The sequence below is a fragment of the Littorina saxatilis genome, linkage group LG6, assembly GCF_037325665.1.
Source record: "Littorina saxatilis isolate snail1 linkage group LG6, US_GU_Lsax_2.0, whole genome shotgun sequence".
NCBI classification, from domain to species: domain Eukaryota; kingdom Metazoa; phylum Mollusca; class Gastropoda; order Littorinimorpha; family Littorinidae; genus Littorina; species Littorina saxatilis.
The window spans coordinates 21,146,388-21,168,609 of record NC_090250.1 but is presented as its reverse complement, the minus strand read 5'-3'; the positions used below and the strand labels follow the sequence as shown (position 1 = coordinate 21,168,609).

General features: G+C 43.5%; 1 protein-coding gene across 1 annotated transcript in view; it reads right to left on the bottom strand.

The window, feature by feature from the left end:
* The window catches only part of LOC138968732 (cadherin-related tumor suppressor-like), a 170,316-nt gene that overhangs the window by 85,914 nt on the left and 62,180 nt on the right, over window positions 1-22,222 (bottom strand). Inside the window, exons 2-5 of the mRNA XM_070341364.1 lie at window positions 18,459-18,654; window positions 17,375-17,541; window positions 16,735-16,911; window positions 7,571-7,772 (exon numbers count right to left, since the gene is read on the bottom strand). Of these exons, the coding sequence (XP_070197465.1) occupies window positions 7,571-7,772; window positions 16,735-16,911; window positions 17,375-17,541; window positions 18,459-18,654 (742 nt within the window). The remainder of the gene's footprint in view (window positions 1-7,570; window positions 7,773-16,734; window positions 16,912-17,374; window positions 17,542-18,458; window positions 18,655-22,222) is intronic.

The following is a 22,222-nucleotide window of genomic DNA, read 5'->3' as shown; positions in this document are numbered from 1 at the left end:
CTGACAGTCTAAATAGTTAGTACTCAGTTGTACTAAATAATTGGCTCAAAATCCCCTCAAGTCCAATTGTTCTCCTTAAGACACGTTCTCAACAAAAGGTTATATTCAGCAATCTGATCAAGTTCGACTTCAGGTCCAAATTCCACTTTACGGTATACATATTTCAAACTGATTTCGATTTATTCTCCAAGTCAATGAAGTAACTTTTCTCAACTTTTCGAAAGAACTTTTTTTCCGTCTGGGAAATCGAAGACCTACTATCGAAGTTCCAGATACCACAAAAGGCCAAAACTTACACAAAAAGATTCCGTCCGAAGTCGCAGCTGAGGGACCAAACAAAACGCGCCACAAACAAAGCCGGAAATTGAGATGTCTTTTCATTTCAAGATGGCTGCCAAAGATGGCGGGAACCACTGACACACCGACCGGCGAAAACGGGTCATCTTGTTTTGCTGGCCGTCTGTCAACACTTTGAGGGATCGGAAGGGGGGGGGGGGGAGAGCGGGAGGGGGGAGAGAAGAGAAGAGAGGGAACGAAAGAGAAAATGGGGATGTAGTGTCTCTGTCAACATTTTACGCGTACAGAGACAGAAACAGAGAGAGACAGAGACACAGAGAGAGAAATGAGGAAGATGGAGAGAGTGAGAGAGTATGTGTGTGTGAAAGAGAGAGAGAGAGAGAGAGAGAGAGAGAGAGAGAGAGAGAGAGAGAGAGAAATGAGGAAGGTGGAGAGAGTGAGAGAGTATGTGAGAGAGGGAGAGAGAGAGAGTATGTGAGTGAGAGACTGAGAGGGGAGAGAAAGCGAGAGAGCGAGGAAGAGAGAGTTGAAGGGAGAGCTAAAGAAACAGAGAGCTCAAGAGAGAGATCCGTAGAGAGAAAGGGAGAGAGAACAAGTCGCGTAAGGCGAAAATACAACATTTAGTCAAGTAGCTGTCGAACTCACAGAATGAAACTGAAGGCAACGCAACGCAGCAAGACCGTATACTCGTAGCATCGTCACTCCACCGCCCGTGGCAAAGGCAGTGCCAGTGGAATTGACAAGAAGAGCGGGGTATTCGTTGCGCTGAGAAGGATAGCACGCTTTTCTGTACCTCTCTTTGTTTTAACTTTCTGAGCGTGTTTTTAATCCAAACATATCATATCTATATGTTTTTGGAATCAGGAACCGACAAGGAATAAGATGAAAGTGTTTTTAAATTGATTTCGAAAAAACATTTTGATAATAATTTTTATATATTTAATTTTCAGAGCTTGTTGTTAATCCAAATATAACATATTTATATGTTTTTGGAATCAGCAAATGATGGAGAATAAGATGAACGTAAATTTGGATCGTTTTATAAAAAAATAATTTTTTTACAATTTTCAGATTTTTAATGACCAAAGTCATTAATTAATTTTTAAGCCACCAAGCGGAAATGCAATACCGAAGTCCGGGCTTCGTCGAAGATTACTTGACCAAAATTTCAACCAATTTGGTTGAAAAATGAGGGCGTGACAATGCCGCCTCAACTTTCACGAAAAGCCGGATATGACGTCGTCAAAGAGATTTATCGAAAAAATGAAAAACACTTCCGGGGATATCATACCCAGGAACTCTCATGTCAAATTTCATAAAGATCGGTCCAGTAGTTTAGTCTGAATCGCTCTACACACACACACACACACACACACACACACACACACACACACGCACAGACACACACACATACACCACGACCCTCGTCTCGATTCCCCCCTCGATGTTAAAACATTTAGTCATAACTTGACTAAATGTAAAAAGAGAGAGATAGGGGAGGAGGGGGAGAGACAACGAGAGATGCATAGAACTAGAGAGAGAAAGGGAGAGAGAGAGAGAGAGAGAGAGAGAGAGAGAGAGAGAGAGAGAGAGAGAGAGAGAGAGAGAGATGGTCTCTCTGTCAACAGTCCCGGAGGGTTGAGGAGAAAGGGGCTTCTGTCAATATTGACCACTGTGTTTCACGGAGCCCAGGGGGGGAAGACGCGCGTTATTTTATACCGGTGGTGCATTGATTGAAGCAGCGCCTTGTCTCATTAAAGTGTCACAAAACGGCAAAACAATATCAACTGTTTATCTGCCAGCCTCAATTGGACGACGCGTGAAGCAGACAAGGACCTTTCAACGCGACACAGCACGATACTCTGCGACAGGCGCAGGGGAGAAGATATAAAGTGCGAGTAAAGCGAATGCTAAGAAAACAAAATAAGGTTGAAGGCTGGACACTGACGGCGGACACAAGAAATGCCGGAGTAAAAGCGTCGACTGAGATACAACCACGTTCGATAAACTTCCCTTTCTTGTCATTTGATTCTTGAATTTGACTGAGATACGAAAAACTTCGTTTTCTTGTTATTTGTTTCTTGTTAGCAGTCTGAGATTTGTTTTGGATTTCTGTTTGAGATACGACCGGGACAAAAATGGATGGCCGGACGCTGGACACTGTCCCTGCTCGGACATTGACGGAACCAGCGACAGAGGACAGCTGATTTCAAATTTCAGATCATCCTCACAGACGTCCGGAGCTGGACTGAGCATATCAGGCATTCAGGAAGCAAGTCCAGCTCATCAATGTCACGAAAGAAAAAGATAATTACAAAGTTAAGAGGAGACAACGAGAGAGAGAGAGGCAACTATAGCTGGACACGCGTCTGACACCAGAAAAAGAGATAGTCCCAGAAAAACGACCGATGAGAAAAGGCAGAAAAGATCACCGGAAACAAGCTCAACTCATCAAGTCATGAAGGAAAGAGATCGTGACAAAGTTAAGGCGGGGATAACAAGAGAGACGGAAAGCTAGCTGGACAACACTTTCTGTTGGAGACCAGAATCAAGTTCCTTACAGAAAAAACGACGGATGAAAATCACAAGAAGCAAGTTCAACTCCACAAGTCATGGACGAAAAAGATCATGACCAAGTTCAGGTGGAAATAACGAGAGAGAGAGAGACAGGCAGCTGGACAACACTGCCCGCAGGAGACCAAGTAAAGTGACAGATAAACGACGGACAAAAAAACGGAGACAAAATCAGAAGACGTTCAACTCATCAAGTCATGGACTGACAAGATCATGACAAAGATAAGGTGGAGATAACGGGAGAGACAGGCAGCTGGACTAGACACGCCGTCTCAGACCGGGAAAAAACGGTTGGTCACAGAAAAAAACGGAGTGAGAAAAGGATGCAAATAGGATGAAAAGATCAGGGAGATTTATATAGAAGAGGAATTCTTTGGAAGTTTCTCTTAATTCAGAAGAATACTGATGATGAGACGATAACAAACAAAGACGGACGACCAGACGGACGACCAGACGGACGACCAGACGGACGATCAGACAGTCTGTATCAGACAAGAGCAAGAAAGTAGATTGAGCTCTTTCTAATACGGAAACTATCGGGATGGTGATAGGGGTCTGGCAGTAAAAAAAAAAAAGACTGACTGAAAAACGGGCAAGACAGTGTATAAATCAAAAAGGACTGAGAACGAAGCACGGTGGTCACAAGAGATTAATTATTAGAGTTAATTCCGTCTCTAACAAAAAGATTACTTCTGTCAAAGAATACGCCCAAAACTTCGATCGTCACATGACCACTTGCTAAGGTCGGTACTCCTTCTTCTTCTTCTTCTTCTTCTGCGTTCGTGGTCAACGACTCCCACATACACTCGCAGACGACACGAGTTGGCTTTTACATGTTTGGCCGTTTTTTTCTGTTGATTTCATTCTATAGATCTCTTTTCATTTTTTCTTTTTTTTTTTTGATGGGGGGGGGGGGGACGGGGAGGGGCGAAACAATAATAATACTTATGCTTTTAACTCTGAAAAAAGCAAAGAAAAGCAGCAAAACCAGAAGCAGGAATGAAGAACTGAAGAGCATCAAACTTTCAGCACACAAGACATTCAACAAGACTAACTGTTCCAGAAAGGTTCTTTGGTACAAAACTGTCTGCACATAACACATAACCGAATACAGCTACGCATGTAATTATGCAAATTCGCGAATATTATGCAAATACAGGAATTCTCTTCCATGGTATACGCGCATACAAATCCTGCCAGTAAGTGTAAGTCATGCAGACGGACCGTTTAACTACCTTCAGGAATATACGGAGACCAGTATCTATATGCACTAAGAGACACACTGCGAGACGCATAATCATTAATAACCAAAGAAAGAGTAGTCGAAGGGGAAGTTTGTCTCAGAACAGAAAAGGGACATTACTGTGTGCAGAGGTGGAAAGGTCGCTCCACGAGAAATAATAACAATGGGGTAGGGGTGGAGGTGGGGGCTTCTGTCTGTCTGTCTGTCAGTCTGTCAGTCTGTTACCCCCTCTCTCTCTCTCTCTCTCTCTCTCTCTCTCTCTCTCTCTCTCTCTCTCTCTCTCTCTCTCTCTCTCTCTTTCTCTCTCTCTTCTCATCAGTTTAGTTCAAACCCTGTTACAACGTATCAATTCATAATCTTATTAGAGGTCCTTGAACAAAACATGTTCTGAGTTGTCTGATGTTTTTCCTGCACTCACTCACACCCTTTCACAACAAGTACAATGCACAGTGCAAGCTGTGACATGGCCCTTGAAACAAAATCGTGAAATGGTGAAACCCATTCACAAAACAAACTCAAATCAGATTATAGTAAAAGGCGTTTCAAATAGAAACATCAACTGTTCTCCGTCGGCCCCCCCCCCCCCCCCCTCTCTCTCTCTCTCCTCCAACCCCCTAATTCCTCACTTCCATATGTTATCTTAAACAGCGTTTAGATAGAAAATCTTTTTATTTGTCTATCATTTTTAGAACGTGTCAATAAGCATTTTTCTTGTTATTGTTCTTTTTGTTTTTTTGTATGAAACGATTGTGTACAGCGAAAAGTAAATACACACGCTTAAACCAATAGAAAAAAATAGTTCTGCTCACCAACACCCCAAAAACCTAACCTAACCTAACTATTTATTTTTATATTTTATTTCTTTTTTCTTCCATCCCTCACCTAACCGCACCACACTTCCACGAAACCCTCCCCCACCCCCTGATAACACAACTGCCCCCCCCCCCCCCCCCCCTTCTCTTCTGGACACGTTTAGTTCCCATCGAAGATAGGCTTAAAACATGTTCAATGTCAGGTATTTTCAAATTCTATACGCTTGACGAGTTTTTAATACAGTGCTTCAGTTATTCAATATGTGTGCACTGAAAGGATATTGTCATTGTCACAGATAATCATGGCTTGGCAAATCTGTGAATGACGCCTTTTTGTCGGCAAACGTGTTGGCCTTCAATGGCATAGGATTAGAACGAAGAAGTCAAGGCAAGAAGGGAAGAAAAAGCCAAGGTTAAGGAAGGAAAGATAATACTGCAAGTAAAGGACGAACAAGAAACGCATCCCCCCTCCCCCACGTACACCCACATACAAAGACGGAGAAAAGTACTATCAAACAGTTAAATACAAAAAGCACCTTGCATTTTTTCATACAACATACAGGTCGTTATTGTGAATTCTATAGCCTATTTCAGTGCTCGATTTCGCTTTTTAGATCCTGCTCGGACCATATGTCGCCGGTAACTAGCATCAGCGCATCTGTGTCAAGCTGATCTAAATCCCATACATCCATAACGCTCGACTGACTCCCCTCTGTCACAAACCACAGGTGGCATTTTAATAAGGTGCGGAACTCTCAAACCGTATCGTTATGGATCTGAAGATCTCTTTGATTTTGCAACAAGTAAAGTCAAGGGTTTTACTGGGATTCGTTTTAATTGTCAGCATGAAACGACTTACAAAAGTCAGTTTTGAACGGTGAGATTTGTAGATAAATCTGAAATAACACTCACGTAAAGCTGTTTCTAAATGAGTTTCAGATCGCGTTAGACAATTAAGAGAGGTTGGGAAAAAAGATATTTAAAGTATTTTCAGATTGGTAGTCACAATGGAAAACTGCACTACTATCAAGTCAATCTTGGTTGGGTTTTTTTTATCGAAAAGAGTTCTCACGACAATTTTTCAATTAAAGAAAAGCAAGGAAAAGGGAAAAACATTTTCAGAGAGTGTCAATTATCAGAAACATCTGAAGCTGGTTATATTCCGAAACATAAATATGTCGTTGCTTTTATTCTATAAATGGATTTGGAAGTTAACAGACTTTCTAAAAATTAGCTGTTTTATTAAATGGAATCATAACCCGTTTTATAGTGTCAATATAACACCACATCATATTCGTAGAATGTGCTTAGAATTCACGATAACACAAAACAGAACTTCTGTCACGTTAGAGCAGGAGTTTGTTATTTGAAAAACTGCCTGTAAAACTGACAATCACAGAAATGAGGGGAAATCTGCAAACATTGTTTGAGGCTGTCAATTGTCGGAAACAGCATAATTGTGAAATATCTCCATAATCCATTATCACATTTCTACATTTCTTGCAAATTAGGAGCTTAGCATGAAGCTCCAAGAACAAGCGGAGAAACTGACAATCAGAAAACAAGAAGCGAAAAGACTTTTCGAGCAAGACCATCAGAAACGTCACAACCTCAGATTATGTTCATATTCCTTGATGTGTTATCGTCTTCGCATTAGAACTTGATTTTGTTTAGCCATACAAGGGCTGTAAATAAGCAATACGTTATCTCTGGATGTTGGAACTTAAAAGCCGAATTGCTTCATAAACTGGAAATGAGACAATAAGAAACAAAATGGCTCTGTGAGCTGCAAGACGTCAAAAACGGCATTATCGTAGAATATTTTTATATTATTCAATAATCTTGCGTTATGAGACGATCCTGCATAACCGATACGCTCGTAACAAAACAATAAACAAACAAACAGAAACAATCGCGTGATTTCTTTACCACCAAGCCAGATATCAGCAATCATCGAAAAGAAAAATGAAACAGAGCATCTTACTTAGCCAGCCCTATCAAGTGCCAAACAAAAACTATCGCTCGATTTTTTTTACCACCAAGCCAAAGATATCAGCAATCATATAACAAAAAAACGAAACAGAACATCTTACTCAACCAAGTATGAGAAAACCAACACCATCCCAGAATCCTCCATTTCCCGTTAAGCCCAACCACAGCATATGCAAATCCAGTCGATTCCTGCGGGTCAGAGAAATTAGTCGTGACATCTCTATCCGTTAACACAGGAACTCCATCTGCAGCCGATACCGGGGATTATCTCTCTCAAAATTATTAACATGCGCATCCCTCGCTCTCTCCGTGGGATCAAATTCATCAGCTTGATGGGCTGCGGAGCCCTTTTTTTTATCGAGGTAATGAAAATACGGTTGCGTAATAGCTCACGTGTCTCGAATTACAACTGCACTGCCTTACTGATTTCAATGAACAAAATCCAGGCTTTTTTTCTGCCGGTTTTTGGCTGCGACGCTTGTATTCAATGACAGACAGTTGCTGCACGCAGCCAAAATACAAGACAGCATTAAAAGGGGAGAGTGTTAAATGAGAAAAGATAGGTTTTTTTAAATTGACATGAAACACTCATTCTGTCCAAAATTGCCACTATTCCGATTTCTTTTTTAAATCATGCGCGCACAAAACTTACCCGAGTCGACGTCAGTGGCAGAGACGTTGATGACGGTCGTGCTGATGTTGACGTTCTCATACACCATCTGGCTGTAGGACGCCGGGTCAAACTCGGGCTGGTTGTCGTTGACGTCGATGACGTTCATGTAGACGATGGTCTCGCTGACCCGTGGAGGGCTGCCCCCGTCACGTGCAGTCACCTTCAGCGTGTACAGTTGACGCTGCAAGCACACATACACAAAATCAATCAATCGATCGATCAGTCGGTCAGTAAATCATTCACTACATGGCAATTGTCCTTGTTTTTATGAGAACAGTAACATGTTGAGTCTTGAAATCTTGAGTCTTGAGTCCTCAAATCACTCTTTCAGTCAATCAATCAATTGATCAGTCCGTGGGTCAGTCAGCCAAATCAGTCAATCCGCCCGTTTCTCCTTTTATTTATCACAGTAGGAATAAAAATCAGACAATAATAATAATGTTAATCAGTCAGTCAATCAATAAGCAAACATATCTTATATGCTCAATTTTAAGCTAAATATTAAAAAAAACACCTATATATTAAGCAACCAATAAACATACCAACCACCCAGCTAATCAGTAAATGAATCGATTGATCGATCAATCAATTAACTAACCACAGCCAATCACTTTATCAATTAGTCCAACATTCAACCAATCAATCGCTCAGTCAGTTAATGTAACGATTCTCCAAAGTGATATCATAAAAAGCCGGAATATTGGCCTTTAATTGTGTTAGATGGCATGACGTTGAAACTCGATCTTTGTTGCACATAAAGTGCATGTACAAACACGCCTACGCTGACACAAGCAGAATAGAGAATCTACGGTGGAGAGGGGGCCGGGGGGGGGGGAGAGGGAACGACCGGGGGGTGGGGGAGAAAGGGAAGAAGAAGGAGGGGGGCGTTGGAGAGAGACTGAAAGGCGGAAGATGACACCGGACGGTTCAACGATTGCTTGAATATTCTGACAATTCGCATTTTGTCTCCTCCAACGATCACATTTTCCCCCTCCTCCGCACCCCCCCCCCCCCCCTTGACCCTCCGATCCGATGAGCCGCAAGTTTCAGTTTGTTCAGAAGAAAAACAAATGTTGGTTCTCAATTTTTTATTTTTTTTGCACGCTCTCCTTCCTACTGGTCCACAGTAACGCAGCAGACCCAAAATTCCCTGTTTCACACGTTGTCCTAATATCGCGTTTTAGGCATGTGTTCAGAATAAAATTTCTTAAAATTATATTTGAAATTCTGTTAATACCATGCCACCACACAGTAACATCTTTTTTTTAAAAGGCCCATACTCTACAGAAAAAAACTTCATATCATCTCACGAGGAACAAAAAAGCAGCCACAGCCTGAATTTCATTTCTCATCTTCTAATATTAATTGTCTGTTGTGTATGTAGATTGTTAATTTGAAACACTCTCAATACCAGGTTATTTCGAAGTTTCTGTATTTTATTGTATTGTATTGTATTGTACTGTATTGTATCGTATCGTATCGTATCGTATCGTATTGTATCGCATCGCATCGCATCGCATCGCATCGCATCGCATCGCATCGCATCGCATCGCATCTCATCATATGGCATGGTATTGCATTGCATTGTATTCTATTGTATTGGATTGTATTGTATTGTGTTCCATTTATTCACCTATCATGTTTTAATACCACAAAAAAGCTGTCATTGCCAATGCTACTTCTGGACGGTCTCAGTCAGCAGAGCGGTAACACTGCTCAATATCGACGCGTCAGTGCTTCGCCCCGCATAATCCTCTTACGCGGTACCAGACTCCATCCCCAAATCCCTCCAACTTCTACCAAGCCCCCCCCCCCCCCCCCCCCCCAAGAGGTCCAACACTTCTATCCCCACAGAAGAAGACGAAGAATGACAATTGTCCACAGAAGACGCGTTACGTCAAGTGACGAAAGGCTTGTATAATGCTGCGTTTCATCATTGATTAGCGCGGTCCCAGCTGAAGGCAAGCTCATTTTGGCGGCTGGCAACAATGGCAGACCCTCCCCTTGCTCCCCACCCTTCATTAAGTTAACAGCATTACGGGTCTCCAACCTCTGCGGTCCTTGCTGCATTTTTTTTCTTTTTTTTTGTTGAAAGCCACACACACAATTGTCTTTAATTTCGACGATTCTCCACATTCTTCCCGTTCTCCTTTCTGCTTCTTCTCAAAGAGTTCTCCCCGCCCTCCCTTCTTCCCTCCCTTTCCTTTACACGAACTGCCTTTTCATAACAAAAAAACCTTCGGTTCTACTTTCTTTATTTGGTGTTTAACGTCGTTTTCAACCACGAAGGTTATATCGCGACAGGGAAAGGGGGGAGATGGGATAGAGCCACTTGTCAATTGTTTCTTGTTCACAAAAGCACTAATCAAAAATTTGCTCCAGGGGCTTGCAACGTAGTACAATGTATTACCTTACTGGGAGAATGCAAGTTTCCAGTACAAAGGACTTAACATTTCTTACATACTGCTTGACTAAAATCTTTACAAAAATTTACTATATTCTATACAAGAAACACTTAACAAGGGTAAAAAGAGAAACAGAATCCGTTAGTCGCCTCTTACGACATGCTGGGGAGCATCGGGTAAATTCTTCCCCCTAACCCGCGGGGGGTTTCGGTTCTACTAGGAGTTCGTTTACGCGTGATAACAATGACACTATCTTGAACATAAAGGCACGAAAATACATGTGTTTTTACGTTTAGTATTTGTCAAGTAAGCTACCAAGACAACATAAGCCGAACGGCGTCAAAAGGCGTTGCTAGAGCTTGTAGTTTGCCAAATCTGTAATAACAGCAATAAGGGCAAAAATACATAACACGAATATGTAACACTATCATTGCGTGTACAATGTTGCCTTTAAAAAAAATAAAAAAATGTCGTGTAATTAAAAAAATATCGTTTCTCAGACAAACGCATCGTCCAACTTTATCGAGCTTCTTTCACACTCTTGCGCACTTTAGCAGTGTATTTCCGAATCATGTCCTGAGCCCTTCTAAAAAGTCCTACCGCCTTTTTGCACATGAGATGTCAATACCTTCAGTATAAGTCTCCAGTAAAGGCTGGTTTAGCTTAGTGGGGAAAAGTGCGATAAGAAGCTTAATTTTGTTCTACAAAAATCGAAACAGAGTTCAACAGGGTATGGTTTTCCCAACTCTTCCACCACTATGAACATACATACACGCACGCACGCACGCACGCACGCACACACGCACGAACGCAAGCACGCACGCGCACGCCCACGCACACACACACACAGTTTTTTCGTCCTACTGATCAAGACATCTTATTTCGTGCAATCGAACACAAGTCGCCCATACATGTCTCTGCCAAAAAGCTCGTCGGTTCGAAGACAGGAGGAAGACAGGGAATTCCTGACGCATGCGCAGCGCAGAAATTCCCGGAGGAGTCAAATTTGATTTAGTGCTAATTGTTTCGCAAAAAAGGGTTGTCTTTAACTTGATCAAGAGAGGAGAGTGTTTTATGGCTCTGGCTTTTCTTTCCCATCCCTTGGGTTGATTGGAGAGGGAGCCAGAGTCCCGGAGTCCCTGTCTCAACACACAACGGTCACCCCAGGGACGAAGGTGGCTCAGGGGTTAAGCTTCTCTCGTTTGGACAGCAACGCTTTGGGTTTCTTGTTGTTCAAAGCGTTTCTGTTTCTTGGCAATTTGTGCCTCTGGTCAAAGTGTCTTAACGTTTTTGGATGTGTTGTATCTGTGTGTATCGCTGTTGCCTTTTGGATGTTTTAACTCTATTGAAGACGTTTTTAGTTTTCGTTGAATGTGTCTCTGTTCAAAACTTTGTTTCTCACCTTTTCGGATACTAATTTTGAATCACTCTCGTTTGTGTGAGTGTTGTTTTTTTTCTAAATGTCTGTGTGTCTTCTTTTCGAATGTTTTTGTCTGTGTTCAAAGCGTTTTTATTTTCCGGATTTTTGCGTCTCTGTGGAAAAAAGAAAGCGTTTTTACTTTTTGGAAGATCGTGCCTCTGTTCAGACCGTTTTACTTTCGGGCTGTTTGCGCCTTTCTTCCGAGTGTTTTACTTTTGTCTGTCCGTGTTCATGTTCTAGGGATGTTTGTTTTCAATTTGCTGCTGTGTTTTGGGGGTTCTTTCATCTGTCTGTGCATGTTAATTGACAATTCCGTTCTGTCAAACGTGGTTTCTTGTCCATAGTTTATCAAGCTTGTCAAAAAGACCATCGTTGTGCTAACACCATGCTCGCCCGAGACATCACACAGAGCATACTGGTTGTTCCTTTTGTTCCTCCACCTCCTAATTTTCCATTTTTATTCTTATTCATTCTCCTCGTTGTTGTTTTTTTTCTTCGTCTTTTTACATTTAGTCAAGTTTTGTTTTCTTTTTCTTTCCAACTTCTTAGTTTCCTTTTGTCGTCAACTTTTTTCCTTCGCGAAAACACAGAACTAATGCCCTCGTCCTAACGACGTCTGTACAATTGTCGTCAGGTTTAACAAAAATTACGAGGAAAAAGAAACCGCGCTGTATTCTAACGTTTATTCAATCCGTCCCAAAAGGACAACAACGGTTTAGCTTTCGTGTTCACTGTGAAGAATTATATTTTGCAGCTGCAGTCCAATCCTTTGTGCCAGGCATAGGAATTACTTGATCCTCCAGGGAAACACAAGTCTAGCCTAAGAAAGACTCTGCCATGTATTTCAACGATCTGGCAAGCAGTTTCCTCTTAAAGTTACGAAAAGAATGGAATGTTCGAACGAAATAGAGTAAGGTTACTTGTAGCCAAAGTTCCAACAAGTTTATGTCGCATGCGAATGTGCAATTATCCAGCTAAATACAGCACCTCTCTAGTTCAGGAAATGTCTGCAGGCCTACAAATGTTTGCAATAGGCTTAGAAATTCAGCAACAATAGATGAACCTTGGTGTAAATAAGTTGTTGTTGTCTTCGTCGTCGTCGTCGTCATCGTCGTCGTCATCATTTTAAGGGGATGAGTAATAGAAAGGAAACTGTCGTCGTCGTCGTCGTTGTTGTTTTGGGTGTGTGTAATACATAAGAAATAGACAAGGGCTTAATCGTGTTTGCAAGACGCTTGGAACTTAAGCAACAAAGAAATAAATCATCTATGCAACAATTTAATGCGGTGACGTTTTTGTTCTAGGGACAGCTCGATACAACCCTTTAAGAAGTGATCAAGCAATCGCAATCAGGCCACGAACTCGTTACTTTCCTTCCCATTCTCAAGGGAGGAAAAAGTGGAAGAATAAATAGCGGGCATCAAAGCGGATTCAATTAGGTTTCTCTTTTCATCGGTGTATTTTTCCCTCTTCACCTCAATCACAGAACACAAAGGTTCAGTTTCGACACAGACCTCTGATAGGGGTTCTCTGTTATCCGGCAGGTTTCTTGTTTTCCTGCATAGAGAAGATGTAAAAAGACACAGAAATTCTGAAGAAACATGAGACTTTGAGGAACAACTGTGTTGAAGGAGGCTCTTGTTTCTAGCTTTCAATGTTTTTTTTATTTGCTCTCTCTCTCTCTCTCTCTCTCTCTCTCTCTCTCTCTCTCTCTCTCTCTCTCTCTCTCCTCTCTTTCCCCTCTCTTTCCCCTCTCTCGCTCTCTCTCTCTGCAGAACTGCCGACTCCATGACGCTCCCAGGCAGGCATCGTGGCCGGAACCAGTACCACTGAGGGTCAAGCTCTTCGGCGGCCTGGAGGACCTACAGAGGACAGCTGCTTTCGTGCGGGCGATTGGCATCTCCATCTAGTGAACGACGAAGAAGAAGAATCTCTGTCTCTCTCTCTCTCTCTCTCTGTCTCTCTCTCTCTCTCTCTCTCTCTCTCTCTTTCCCCTCTCTCGCTCTCTCTCTCTCTCTCTCTCTCTCTCCTCTCTTTCCCCTCTCTTTCCCCTCTCTCTCTCTCTCTCTCTCCCTCTCTCTCTCCCCCTCTCTCTCTCTCTCTCTCTCTCTCTCTCTCTCTCTCTTTCTCCTCTCTTTCTCCTCTCTCGCTCTCTCTCTCGCTCTCTCTCTCTCTCTCTCTCTCTCTCTCTCTCTCCTCTCTTCTTTCCCCACCCTCGCTCCTTCCATCCTCCCTATTTGTCTCTTGCCTGTGGCCGAGTGGTAAACGCACTTGCCTCGGAAGCGAGAGGTTGCGAGTTCGACCCTGGGTCAGGGCGTTAGCAATTTTCTCCCCCCTTTCCTAACCTAGGTGGTGGGTTCAAGTGCTAGTCTTTCGGATGAGACGAAAAACCGAGGTCCCTTCGTGTACACTACATTGGGGTGTGCACGTTAAAGATCCCACGATTGACAAAAGGGTCTTTCCTGGCAAAATTGTATAGGCGTAGATAAAAATGTCCACCAAAATACCCGTGTGACTTGGAATAAAGGCCGTGAAATGTGAATGCTCGCCCTAATAGGCTTGAGGTTTGCTGGCCGATGTGAATGCGTGATATATTGTGTAAAAAAATTCCATCTCACACGGCAGAAATTAATATTGTAAAGCGTATTGAGCATATATATGATTATGCGCTATAACAAATATCCATTATTATTATTCCATGAGTTTCCCTTTATTTTCGATACCATCCACCCTCTTTTGTCCTTCTCGCTTAGTCCCTACATTACTTACTCCACACATATATATCCTTTTTGGCGCTAATTTCCTCCCTTTTGCTTTCGATCGTTTCCGAGTAAATTTGCTTCAGGGGCCAGAGACAAAAACTTAAGTCAGGGGAACATTGCCAGAAGAACAATTGATTGTCGAGAAATCCTGGACCTCGGTCCCTGGGTGAAATATCAATTCGAGATGATTTCAATATTAGATCCCGACTGGCTTCCCTCCCTGGACGTAACTCTCCATGAGTTACGATCGTAACAAAGCCTTACGCATTGCGCGATAAAAAGCTAGATTGGCTGAGAGATGAAATGCATTTCTCAGACTATAACACTCGCGGGGGGGGGGGAAGAGAGAGAGAGAGAGAGAGAGAGAGAGAGAGAGAGAGAGAGACAGAGAGACAGACAGACAGACAGACAGAGCGAGAGAGAGAGAGAGAGAGAGGGGTGGAGATATATAGAGAGAGGGGGGAGAGGGATGAGAGAGAGGGAGAGAGAGGGAGAGAGAGGGAGAGAGAGGGAGAGAGACACAGACAAAGACAGACAGAGACAGAAAGACAACACAGAGGGACACAGAGAAAGCCAGAGACACAGAGAAGACAGAGATAGAGAGCCAGAGACACAGAGAAGACAGAGATAGAGAGCCAGAGACACAGAGAAGACAGAGATAGAGAGCCAGAGACACAGAGAAGACAGAGATAGAGAGCCAGAGACACAGAGAAGACAGAGATAGAGAGCCAGAGACACAGAGAAGACAGAGATAGAGAGCCAGAGACACAGAGAAGACAGAGATAGAGAGCCAGAGACACAGAGAAGACAGAGATAGAGAGCCAGAGACACAGAGAAGACAGAGAAGACAGAGATAGAGAGCCAGAGACACAGAGAAGACAGAGAGAGAGAGCCAGAGACAGAGGCAGAGAAAGCCCTGAGTATAAAAGGCTCGAGTGGCAGAAAAAAGGGTGAAAAAAGATAATAAAACGGATCCAGGCGATGAGGTTTCCTTCTTCTTTTGATTGCCGCAGAACAGAACGACTAAGTGCGATGGAAAAAGCCCTATTGAACCGCCTGAACGAAAGCGACTGTGCAAATGAAAACAAAAATCAAAGCGCTTCAAGAGTAGGGATGAAACGTTGAAAAATGGAGAAAAAAAATGGGAAAAAATGGAAAGGAAAGAAAAAGGAAAGCAGCAAGACACGGAGAAAGGACAGAGGGGAGGGGGGGGGGGGTTGGTTGGGTTGGTTTGGGGGTGGTGTGTGCTGTAATGGAAGGCGGAGAGACTTTCAACTAATGCGTCACGACATGTGGAAGTAAACTGCCCCAACCACCCACCCCCTCGCGAATCACCCCCGCCCTTGTGTTCAAATCCGATCGAAACGGTAGCAAAGCTGAGATTGTTCTTACAACAACTCCTCGGTCGCCTCCCCCCTTAGGGCCAAACCTGAACTGACAATCATTGAGTTACTTCGCCTCGGAAATATTTCATAATGAAATTAAATGTGAAGAAGACGTTATTGGCGTAATATTACATTTCTGTTGCGACTGTCACATTCTGCTGGGTTTTCTGAAAGTTTAGATTTTCTATTGAATTTCTGTTGGCGTTATGACTAAAAAGGGTAACGAAAGGTGATGCGTAATCTGATTTTGCCTTGGAACGCTGATCATGTTAACGCCGAACTTAATTAAAGAAAGCCTGAGTTGTTGCAACACGAGACATGTTGAGAGCAAGTGACGTGAACGTGTACGCTTGCACTGACAATCTGTGGACATAACTGGAGTTTTTCCTCAGATTAAATTTGCTGTAAAATTGTCACGGGTGTTTGCTAACTGGAGTGGTATGCAGTTGGGCCCCTGTGGGGAAGGGTTCCTTAGTAGCGTTGTGAGTACGGGGAAATCCCGTCTTTGCAAAACATGATCGTGCGCACGCATGCACGCACGCATGCACGCACGCATGCACGCACGCACGCACACGCACGCACACCCACACATACTTAAATATGAAAACGGCTCTATTAATTTACTCCTTTTTCTCCCTCTTCTTCGACATCAACGTTGTCACCACCATCACAGTCACCAAAACCATCATCACTACTAGAGTGACAGTCATCGACAGTCATCATCATCATCATCATCATCATCATCATCATCATCATCATCATCATCATCATCATCATCATCATCATCATCATTCGTTAACATAAGCTTTGTGCTTGAGATCGGATCCCCTGTGTCATATATTGTATGTCACGATACTAAAACTGAATACAGTTTTGTTTAAATCATCATCATCATCATCATCATCATCATCATCATCATCATCATCATCATTCGTTAACATAAGCTTTGTGCTTGAGATCGGATCCCCTGTGTCATATATTGTATGTCACGATACTAAAACTGAAGTTTTGTTTAAATCATCATCATCATCATCATCATCATCATCATCATCATCATCATCATCATCATCATCATCATCATCATCTAAACCACCATTAACACCATCTTCGTACTTTGTGCTCTCTCCCAGTCAATCCCTCACAATGTTTATACACGTAGTAAGGTACTGACCAGTTCATAGTCCAGTTTGCCGATGAGGGTAAACGTTCCAAGTACGGAGTCCAGTTGGAACAGGTCTGTGCCCCATGTGGACTGAAGGTCATAGGTCACACGCGCGTTTTCGCCTACGTCATCATCTGTCGCCGTCACGCGCGCCACCGTGGCTCCAATATCAGCATCTTCTTTCACCTGCAGAGGGAACAGTATCTTGTGAAGAATTGTGATGAGTAAGTGGGGTTAAAAGCTTTGAGATGATAGAGTTTCTGAAAGAATCTCAAAGCCAAAAAGATAGGTCACAAAATGTGAGGCTATAACGTCTTATATTGCATTGCTTTAGCCTTTTAAGTTTTAACAAATCATTTTGCCTTGCTTCTGTTGTACCTTTCTGCACTTGTTTGTGTTTTTACATTTAGTCAAGTTTTTTTTTACTTTTCTTGGGTTTTTTTTTCTTTAATACGATTTTTGATGTTGACATTCATCAGTTTTCTTGATTGTTCATAGTTGTATGTGCCGCAGCTGTTCAATGATTCATAATTAACACAGGTTTTGAATAAAACTGTCCATTACTGACGCGCAGCTTCTTATTTCAATCCAAGCCTCAACGTCAAAAGCAACAGACACAAAATGCATGTTCCACATTCATCACACTCACCTCAAAGGAGTAGAAGGTTTTGGTGAAGACGGGGCTGTTGTCGTTGTAGTCGCTGATGGCGATGGTGACGGTGGCGGAGGAGGTGTGGACGCCGTCGTTGGCCGTGACGACCAGCGTGTAGTTGTCCTCCCTCTCTCGGTCCAGTGGAGCGATGGCCACGATGGTGCCTGCACGACAACCAACCTTGAAATAACTTAAATTTACAGGCAGGGGAGCTGACATTTGACGATTATGAACTAGTCTGAAACTGACCTGTAAGAGCTAGCAAAATACAGAAATTTTGGGCCTCAATCCCCAAAACACCAGCTCCAAAATCATACCCTATAGAGCAAACAAAAAAGTCTGATTGCAACCCAGATCAGATTCAGCAGACAAACAGATAAATAATTCCGCAACTGTTGAATAAGTCAAGAAGTCTGACGCGGAGTGCAGATATAGAGTCTGTTACGACAGCACTAGAAGCGTGCATGCAAAGTGAAGGGGTAATTGGGCAATGGTGCACGGCAGAGAGATGGTACAGATAACACTCAACATCAAACACACACCGGACACACAGGCTTCAGATCAAAGATGCCAGAAAGACAGGATGCAAACAACAAACAGAAATGTATGTGGATTGCATGCACGCGAGGGCATATGCACGCGAGGACATTTGCACGCGCTTTGTAGGTTCAAATACAAACACACATATAAACAGATGCACGCACGCACGCGAATTCAAGCACACACGCACATACACACATACACGAGCAAACACACCAACACACACACACACACACTCGAGCATACACACACACTCGAGCATACACACACACACACACACACACACACACACACACACACACACACACACACACATTCACACGCGCGCGCGCGCGCGCACACACACACACATCCCAAATCCCCTTCCTCACACACATATACACACACCACAAAACATACAAACACAAACATACAAACACAAACACACACACACACTCATCCCCCACCCCCACCCCAACACCCACACCCCACATTCCCACCCCCACCCCCACCCCCATCCCAACCCACAAACACCAACCAAAAACAAAGCCGCAACACTGACCGTCAGTCTGGATGTCGAACTTGTCGCTGCCAGCGCCCTGCAGGTTGAGCTGCACCTGTCCAGTAGTGTCCGGGTCTGACCACTCCACCCGGACCACGGAGGGGTCATTGCTCTGCTGTTCCGGGTAGCTGACGTTGTAGACGGAGGGGGAGAAACGGGGTGGGGTGTCGTTCACGTCCGTAAGAGTCACTTTAGCCTGGAACGAGAAGAGAGAGAAAAGATGGTCAGAGTGACATTATTTTTCACAATGGAATTTAATACAAAAAGATGACACAACAGGAAACCTGGTTTTGTATGTTTTTCATCAATATTGTGGCAGCGATAAACTGCCTTCTTCGGGAATGTATGATCAAAGTACTCACATTTTAGTGCAGGTTTGACATTTTCGTTTCCGCTCATGCATTTTACAAACAACAATTGAACAAACCTTCAACACAACAAATCAAGCAAACAAACAAAGGTGAAAAGAAAAAAAGGAAAAAAAACAATGAAGTGAAATTTACGAAAGAAACAAATCTAAGAGGTAAACTGGAAATCTCAGCAAGAGAAGGGAACCCATCACAGACGTGCAGACACCACCGATATCTCACACAAAGACAGGCGGACAGATAGAGGGACGTAATCATCCTACCCCCTCCCCCCCCCCCCCCCCCCCATTCACACTGATTTCTATGGCTGGTCACAAGAGTGCAGTACGATCCACTGCTTTTTACCATGCAAACGGTTATCTCGCAAACTGTACATCTTACAATCGATCCCAGTTGAGTGTGATTGCTTCCATTATCCCGCTGAGTGCCACTGCCACCATTGACAGACGGCAGTGGTGTTGTGCGAACAAGGGAGAGAGAGAGAGAGAGAGAGAGAGAGAGAGAGAGAGAGAGAGAGAGAGGGAGAGAGAGAGAGAGGGAGAGAGAGAGAAAGAGACTATGAGACAGACAGACAGACAGAGACAGACAGAGAGAGAGAGAGAGAGAGAGAAGGAGAGAGGGAGGGAGAGGGGAGACAGACAGACAGACAGACAGAGGCAGAGAGACAGATAGACGTTCACACAGACAAACAACAGAGAGTCCCTCAAGAATGTCATGAAAAGCGAGTCACCTGCAAGTACTAAGCCAATCGATTATTCATTAGTGCGCGCCAATTTTCGGAACATTATGTCGGTAAAAATGACAATCACCCTGAGATGCGTTCAGGACGTGCTTTGGTTGAGCAGAGTGATGAGAGAGGGAGAGAGGGAGGGAGAGAGGGGGAGATAGATAGGGGAGATAGAGAATGAAAGAGAACGAGTGAGAGAGAGAGAGAGAGAGAGAGAGATTGGATTGGATTGCTTACTCATTTAGGCCATAGCCCCTTATGAGAGAGAGAGAGAGAGAGAGAGAGAGAGAGAGAGAGAGAGCTAAAGAGAGAGAGAGAGAGAGAGAGAGAGAGCAGAGAGAGCGACAGAGAGACAGAGACAGACAGAGACAGAGAGAAAGAGAGATTCTTCCCCGGACCCTTTCCAGTTGCGAAAGTTATCTCCTGTACAATTCACGCCATTTTCCCCAACATAAGCATGAGAAATGATGCCACTGTTATGATGGACAATCTGAAAGTTTTCGCCGTTCACTCTCAACTACCGTGTGTTTGACTCAATCAATTCTCCTGTCCCACCAACCACAAGGTACAACCACTTATCGCGGTGACCGCCCGCCATGATTTATTGATGTTGGTAACCCGCGCACCGAGCTGACCCCTGGCCTTGACCGTTGACCCTTGACCCCTGATCTACACAGTGACAGCGTGACAGTTGGCACGACTGCGTCACCTTATTATATCGTAACCTCCACGTCAGCAGGCTGCGGTTATGGCGACGCATCACGAAAGATGTAGCCTGCGATCGTTGAAGCTTGCCAGACACGATTTAGGGGAAGGATGTCTATGTTAGTAGTTATGCCGGCGATATGAGGGAGAGAAACGCTGGCGCGTGACACTATTTTGAGGAGGAAGGGGGGAGGGGGAGGTGTGGGTGTGGAAGGCAAGCATCCACCTTGTAAAAACAAAAAAGCCAAGGGATGTGGTTTAGTGCCGGCGTTCTGCGACACGCTAGACTTCTGTCAAATAGCCGAACCCTTACCATCAATTGGGCAGCACTGCGGAAATGTATCAAGTTGAAACGGTGACGCAAAGAACTGCTTTACATTTCGAAAATCGCCAAAATCTTTACGCATGAAACCGAGAGGGAGAGAGAGAGAGAGTGAGAGAGAGAGATGGAGAGAGAGAGAGGGAGAGAGAGAGGGAGAGAGTAAAATAGAGAGAGAAAGAGAGAGTGAGAGAGTAAAAGAGAGAGAGAGAGAGAGAGAGGGAGAGATTAAAAGAGAGAGACAGAGACAGAGAGAGAGACAGAGAGAGAGAGAGAGGGATATAGAGATAGAGAGGGAGATAGAGTGAGAGAGAGAGAGTAAGAGAGAGAGAGAGAGAGAGAGAGAGAGAGGGGGGCGGGGGGCAGAGGCCGAGACAGACAAGCAAACTAGATGGAGAGAACTTTATTTTCTACAAACAGAAGTTGCGTAAGAATGTATGCATATAGACACAGAAGGTGACTAAAACAGAGATTAAAACTATTCCTTTTAATATAACCTGCATATAAAGAGAGGAAGCGGGAGGGGGGGGGTGGCTGACGGGAAGGAAGATGGTACACTTTAATGGAGGCCCGATTTTGGCTGTTGTTCTTGTTATCAAGGTGAGCTAGAGTGGCAGCAGATTAAACGGGTAGACACACGAATTAGGCGCAGGTGGGTGTCGTGTGTGTACACGACTACCGGATCGTTCCTCGTCCAAGTTGCCAGACGCGAGAATTTAGTGTTGTCAGGAAATGGCAGGGCAATGCTACTTGCGTATTTATGCTACGTACGTAGAGTGAGTTACTCCCAAGACACTCTGTGACCTTCCAAGTAACTTGTTGTTGTAAGAAGCAGAGAACGAACGAACGAGAGAGAGAGAGAGAGAGAGAGAGAGAGAGAGAGAGAGAGAGGGAGAAAAAAATACGGAGACAGAGAGACAGAGGGAGTGAGAGAGAGAGAGACACAGAGAGAGAGAGAAAGAGAGAGAGAGACTGAGACACAGAGAGAGAGAGAAAGAGAGAGAGAGACTGAGACACAGAGAGAGACAGACAGAGACAAATAAGAGACAGAGACAAATAAGAGTCAGAGAATGAGAGAGAGAGTGGGTAGTTTCAACTGCTTTTCCTTGACGTGAAAAAAGAAGGTGTGAGGTACATTTGCCTAAACAAAACGTGTAAAAATGTAACTGAATGTTAAAATTGACATTGGACTCCATACACAACTCATGACTTTTCAGCTTGAAACTGTCTATCAAGAAACTTAGCCTAAGAAACCGCATTAGGTGTAGCTTCAAAAGTGTCGATATTATACATAATTATGGCTGTATTCCTACAATGGCCGCACTAAAGCTGAGAGGAAGCCTACAAACGAACACATTTTTAACAGATTTCGTCAAAAGTGTCGTTCTACTAATAAGGCTGGATTCCTAATATGGCTGCACCCCAGCTGACATGCAGGAAGCCTACAAAGGAACGAATTTTAAGGCAAAAAAAAAAAATAGGTCTGTTTACGGTAACATAGGCCAAAAAAATAGGGTCGGTAGGTCGGGATTTTTTTTTCTTTTTATTTTTTTTCTCTCCAAAAAACCATATTTTTACGTTATTTTGCCAAAAAAACCAAGATTTTTTTTTTTTTTCCCCCAAATGCCAAAAAAAAGTCTAGGGT